At 36.7% G+C, this 6358-nt stretch overlaps 1 protein-coding gene across 8 annotated transcripts; it reads left to right on the top strand.

The window, feature by feature from the left end:
• Window positions 1-5915, top strand: LOC121741649 (dolichol kinase EVAN-like). 8 transcript variants are annotated; one of them, XR_006037914.1, is made up of 10 exons: window positions 1-290; window positions 691-803; window positions 1603-1809; window positions 1970-2065; window positions 2286-2356; window positions 2447-2500; window positions 3677-3866; window positions 3993-4027; window positions 4416-4504; window positions 4590-4607. XR_006037914.1 is itself a non-coding variant. In XM_042134504.1 (10 exons), the coding sequence occupies exons 3-10, from the start codon at window positions 2683-2685 to the stop codon at window positions 5660-5662; spliced, it is 906 nt and encodes a 301-aa protein (XP_041990438.1). In that variant the 5' UTR covers window positions 1762-1809; window positions 1970-2356; window positions 2447-2682; the 3' UTR covers window positions 5663-5915. The 8 variants fall into 8 exon arrangements, 7 of the variants coding, with proteins under 7 accessions (XP_041990444.1, XP_041990438.1, XP_041990462.1 ...); XM_042134504.1 differs by lacking the exons at window positions 1-290; window positions 691-803 and adding exons at window positions 5217-5268; window positions 5349-5449; window positions 5531-5915 and having other exon boundaries at window positions 1762-1809; window positions 1970-2356; window positions 2447-2843; window positions 3962-4027; window positions 4590-4704; XM_042134510.1 differs by lacking the exons at window positions 1-290; window positions 691-803; window positions 1970-2065 and adding exons at window positions 5217-5268; window positions 5349-5449; window positions 5531-5915 and having other exon boundaries at window positions 1736-1809; window positions 2286-2843; window positions 3962-4027; window positions 4590-4704.
• The last annotated feature ends 443 nt before the right edge of the window (window positions 5916-6358 follow it).

Here is a 6358-nt window from a genome sequence, read left to right as displayed (position 1 = left end):
TATGCCCTCACTAAAGTGTATTTTAAAGAAAACTGAATATTCTCAGTGGCGGAATCCGCATCGAATCGGAAGAAATTGCCGGCGATAGAAGCTATGGCGCTCTCGTTGTTGCGGGAGCTCAACGGCGAGAGGGCGGTGGTGTTTCTCTATATTGTTCGAATTCTTTTATCCATTCCTCTTAGTCTCGTGCCGGAAGGCTTCTCGCTCTCTTTCCTTTCCCTCCCCGCTCTCTGCGTTGAGATATCCGCGGACGACGCCTCCACTCCGCTTTCTATTTTCTTTAGAACCAGGTTAAAACTAGTAATTTCGATTATTTGGGAAGATTTTGGTTTGTGTTGGGGTATAACACGTTATTTGCTGTTGGTTTTGGATTTCATGATATCGTTAGGATCATGCACCGGGCTAAACTTAAGATCAAGCTTAGTCAAAACTGCCTTTTTTTAAAATCTGATAAGCTGTTCTGTGCTTATTTTGGTGTCTCTAAATGTGTTATGAACTTTACACTAGGTTGAAGTTGTTAATCAATATGGCCTGAGAATTAGATACTTTTGTTTCGTCGCTGTTGATCTAAACTGAGCGGACTTGGAGTTCTGCTATCAACTTACGAAAAATAGATTCATGTTTAATTTCGCCCAAAAGCTTGTCTTACCAATTTGTTACTGGAGTTGATTTGGAAATGGCTGGTGACAGGCCTGGAGTTTCTTCTGGAGTTCTATTGGGTGCAGTCACACTCCCTGGTCTCCTAATCTCCAAGTTGGTACAAACTTTGAGAGCAAATTCATTACAGGAAGTTAGAGTTGAAGGTATGTGTTAGGAGTAAAGGCGACGATGCTACATGAATGAAAGATGTTCGAATAATTGTCCGGACAAAATATAAATCCTTCACTGAATACAATGCTGAATGCATTAACAATTAAACGAAGAACAACAATATGGACTTTGCCTTTTCTCCATTCGGCACTTGCCGGACATTCACAAGTAAAATACTACCACTATAAAAGATAAATCACTACCCACTCACTGCATAAACCCACTACTACGTACAACTTTGTCTAACTCTACGTCAACTGCATATTTGATGATGTGCATAACACATCACTCATCATCAGTAATCGAAAAAACCTTACGTTAATCGTCAATGATACATTGGCTATCGCTATGAGTATGATGTGTAATGTTCACTTTAAGCACCTCCCCCCCACTCTTATTATCTTTTTCATATTTGCTGGGATTCCCTCTTAAAATTACATATTCCAGTTTTGGGTTTCTGGTTGCACTTAAATGCAATTGCAGGGTTGCTGAATCCAAGGAATAGATTGCACAAATCAATAAAGCATAATAATTGTTTCTTTATTTCATAGCTCCTGCCTCCTAATGAAATTAATTATTTTTGTAAACGGTGATGCAACAATTTCACTATTGTCTATCCATATTTTCGTTTGTTTATGTATCATCCACACAAAATATCTCGTGAAATTCTTGTCGCCTCTATTTTTCCCACTTTTAGATTATACAAATATTCTATAGTTGGTTCACTTTATCTTTGAGATGCCATAGATTCATGATCATCTAATTCATTCTGTATGTTTCTGCGTTATGCAGAGTTTGAGTATCTGAAGTCACAGTGCTGGGCTGCATCATCCAGTTGTTTTGCTGTGCTAATCTTCCTTTCCCTCGTTGGTCAGTGTCCGGGAAAGAGCAAGTCTTCTATCTGCTCTCCTTCTAGAAAGAACCAAATATATAGTTCCATTTGTGTAATATTCTTTGTTGGATCTGGCTTGGCATCCTTATCTGGTAAATTATATGTTGGTAAGTGAACAAGTCTTCTGTTATCATATTCATTCCAGTATTTGGAATATGCATGTTTGTTCAGATGGTGAGAAATAGGTAGTTTTGTTAAAGGACTTACTCAATGAAGAAATTTGTCATACACTCCTTAATTTATTTTGTATGCACTTCTCTTTTGTAGGCTTGTCTCCAGTCTTGATATCGTTATGGGTGCTTGGCCATGGGTGGGCAGGAATTGCATTAATTCAAAAGATCCTTGAAACATTTCATGTGATTGGTTAGGTTACATAAAGCACTAATAATAAAAATTCAAAGTTAGAAAGTCTGGCTTTCATACCTATTGCTCATAATTTTATTGCTTTCATGGAAGTAAATATCTTGAGATCATGCTCTTATGATTTATTCCATTCTTTTCTGTGTGCATGTGCCGCAAGTGTGTTTGTGTGAGAAAGAGCTTGTTTTGTCTAGTAAGCAAGTGTATGTGTATCTCTTGGCAGGAGAATCTCTTCTAGTGACTGCTGGAATTGTTATCTATTTTGGAGACATGATGGCATATACTGCTTCCAAAGTTGGTTTCACCATCTTCAGTTCTCCTAATGCATGGTCACATTGTGACCAGTTATTTCTTTTTTGACTGATCAAAGTCTGTATCAAGCAGATTCTTATTTGGTGTCATTCAAGGCACTATTCACTCAAAACGGAATTAACAGAGGTGAGATAAGCACCATTATACAGGTATCATTCTCTGACAACAGTCAAAATTGTCAGTTGTGCCCAGTAAAGCTGGTGAAACAATTCAATCTTGTAAGTTGTTAACTAGAGATTCGTTTGTTCATTGATGCATGGAATATTTTTGGCCTCCTTTTTGCTGTGTTCTATAAATATATTCTTCGAATGGGGGAATACTGTGTCAGCTCAAGAAACAACACAGACTTGGAAACCCATGAGAAGAGAAGATCTCTTGTGTTTTACACTTTTCTCACTTTTTTGTTGGTAGCAGTAGTTCCGGCATGGATGCAATTTGTGCATACTTTCCATATCCACCCATTTTTATGGTACTAGCCTGCAGATTATGGTTTCAATATGTTTCTGCTATCTTCCGTAGTCTTGTTTATATCAAAGAAATTATAAAGTATTTGTCTTATCATAAGGACAGAATGGGCAACTGAGACTTGTGTAGGAACCCCAATGCTTAGAGAATTAGTAATTAGCACTTTATCGAAATACTCGAGATCAGTGATTACATAAGGGCTTCATAAAAAGCATTGTTGAGGTAAGATTGTTGTAGATGACGCTCAAGAATTCAAAGGGGTAAAGTAACTTCCAGTTTGCTCCTCCTTGAATGTTTTTAGGGTCGATTATTCATAGTCCTTGACTATGAAAGATGGTTTGCGTAGATAATTTAACTTTTTAATCTGAGATACTGAATATGGGGTCTATTATTTAAATGGAAAATGCATGTCTATACTGTAGAAACCTGCAATGGACTCCATAATTATCAGGAAGCAGTTAGAATATTCTGAAAGGATGAAGTTGAATCTCATACATGAGATCAGATAAGTTGGCAATGGTTCAAGTTTAAAAGTGTAAAGTATTTCTCGAGAAAACACAATCTTTTCCGGTAATGCTCTTCTGAACTTTCTGATAATAGACTTGGCTGTATCATATTTTGTTCAAAGGATAGATTCAATAGTTTTATGTGATATTAAAATTAGAGAAACACTTAATAAAACATGAGTTATAACCTGTACATGTTAGCATATATGCTATCTCTATTTGTTCACTTGGAATTATTTTCGCTCAGTGGATAATTGCAAGTGTTGGCTTATTTTACTAAATTATCTTGGTCATAACCTCTGAATTATCCTCAACCTCTTCTGTTAACCAGGATCATTCATTTTGTTTTATCTGAACCGCTGAATCGACTTGCTCTATGTGTCTATTGGCTGGCCACCATATCTGTATCTGTTAGACGGCTTTACAGCATATCAAAGAACAGTAAAACCGAGAGAATACTTCTTCATAAATATTATCATCTGATGGCTGTTGCAATTTTTGTTCCTGCCCTTATATTCCAGGTGCTTTGGGTTAAAAAAACTTGGTTTATCAGTCATTTTCTGCATCTCTATTTCCCTGTAATTGATTGATGCTAATGCTTTATACTATTTTTCAGCCAAAGTTTCTTGATCTTTCTTTTGGTGCAGCTTTGGCAGTTTTTCTCTTGTTGGAAATTATTCGAGTAAGTCCTGCTGAAAGCAACTATTCTTTTCCCAGTTTCTTGGGTTTTATTATTCTTGTCATATGAAATGCAGAATCCTATGATTGGAGTTCAGTAGCTACTAGCTACTGAAAGATTTAAGTTTTGGTTCTAGTTACCGGGAACTCATGCATCATATTACCATTTTATTATTGGAGTTTCTCTCTTGAGATATATAATGAGTGATTACGCAGCATCTTTCTAAAATCTGAGCAATTTTTTATCTGTGATACTTTTAAGCAAAGGGGGAATACAAGTTGGTTTGCTTCTTTTGTATGTGTTGGTCCTCTGGCTTCAATTTAGTTAATTCTGTTTATGCGTATATCATTTATTGTTGTACCTTGTTTTTTACTAAGATTTTACTATGCAGATATGGAAAATCTGGTCCTTAGGTCATCTAGTCCATCAATTTATGAATGCTTTTACAGATCATCGTGATTCCGATCTTCTTATTGTCAGGTGTGTAATTATTGGCTAGCATAATTGATATACCATGTGGGTCCCATATTGATTGACTCAATTCCTGCCTTGTCTCTCTATTCAGCCACTTCTCACTGTTGTTGGGATGTGCAATTCCTATATGGTTGTCCTCTGGTTTTACTGATAGACCACTTGCACCGTTTGCTGGAATTCTAAGTCTTGGTATTGGAGATACAATGGTAAGCTCATATGGTTTCTATTGGCTGCTGACATTGTTTCTATGATCTTTGATTTGAGTTTATAACTTGATATACAATTTGATTCTTTAAATGATACTACAAGTAATCCAGTGAAAAATTGAACTTGTTTGCTCATGCATAGCCAGTAATCTATGTGGCTATATACTCTAGTTTGACTAATGCTTAGTAACCATCCATCTTAGAAATATACCAGTTCAATTACCAGAATTTTCTAGTATTCTGGCGGTTGATGCAACTGATCACGTCTGTAACTGCTGATAAATCATTGTGTCACTTTCTGTTGAGAATAAGTGTTGTGGGTTTGCTGCTCGTGTAGAATGTTGTAACTTGTTATATATGAATATTCTCTTCTCTTTAATGAATTGTAGTGACCAACAAAGAAAAGGAAAAATGGAAGACGAAGATTCATTCAATTACTGAGTTAAATAGTGTGGATGACTTCCTACCACTGTTTTGCTTGTGCTGAATGTTTTGTTTTGTGGTTATATTAGGCATCTATGGTAGGACACAAGTATGGAGTTCTTCGGTGGAGCAAAACTGGAAGTACTTTCTCCATCTCCCTTTCTTCTGTGTTATCTAAACTTATGTTTTCTGCACCAACTCATGTGAGTTTATTATTCCAGAGAAAACAATAGAAGGCACTGCTGCTGGCATAACATCTGTTCTTGCTGCTTGCTTTGTTCTACTCCCACTTTTAGCAGCAACTGGTTACATTTTCACTATGGTCTCTCTCTCTCTCTCTCTGTTGCATATGTGTATATAACTTGCTCACTAATTTTTCACGCACTCATGGCTGTTCGCACAGTGGTGCATGTTTTTGCAGCACTGGTTTTCCTTGATTGTAGCAGTAACCACGAGCGGACTGTTGGTGGCCTACACGGCACAGCTTGATAATGCCTTCATACCTTTGGTTTTCTATAGCATGCTCTGTTTATAAAATGCAACAAGAAAGCAACGTTCGACTCGCAAGAGCCTCACCTATGAATCATAGTACAAAACTTTAACACATAATTCTTACTTCTTACAATCTTAGGTGTAGATGGAATGGATGTTGTACTATAGTTTATTTAGTATACGAGTCAAAATTAGCACATGCTACGTCGAAGCAACATGACTGCCGAGAATGTAACCCAGTTTATTTTAATCTGCCTATGAACGTGCCATGATTATTAGTATTCACCAATTGTTAACCACATTGTGTAACTCATAGTTGTTGATATTTTAACTCACTTGTGCTCAAGAAAGTTTGCACAACACTTATACCGCATTCTGAAATACGCACTTTACTACATACTAGGAGCACCAAAAAAAAACTAGCCTCACATGCTAATCTCGAATACATTAAATTAAATATAATAAAAATCGTAGAATTCATGGTGCTTTTTCAACTAAGTTGGTGGTTTGTTTCCAAAATGATGGGAGTTTGGATAATTGAACTCTTCTTCTTTCCCTCCATTTTAATTTTTAACCCATATTCTCAACAACTGCCCACCGCTTGACTTGTGACACACCATTCAATCGAGTGGGAGTCTGTGTAAGAATTCTGTCAAACAATTCAACTGTTTGGTATGTGATGGCACATATCACTCGATCAAGTGAAACCTAGTAGGATATTCGACTACATAACTAGGCC

Source organism: Salvia splendens, chromosome 1 (genome assembly GCF_004379255.2).
Source record: "Salvia splendens isolate huo1 chromosome 1, SspV2, whole genome shotgun sequence".
Lineage (NCBI taxonomy): Eukaryota > Viridiplantae > Streptophyta > Magnoliopsida > Lamiales > Lamiaceae > Salvia > Salvia splendens.
Note: the sequence above shows the minus strand (reverse complement) of the source record. Positions and strands in the feature narration are given on the sequence as shown.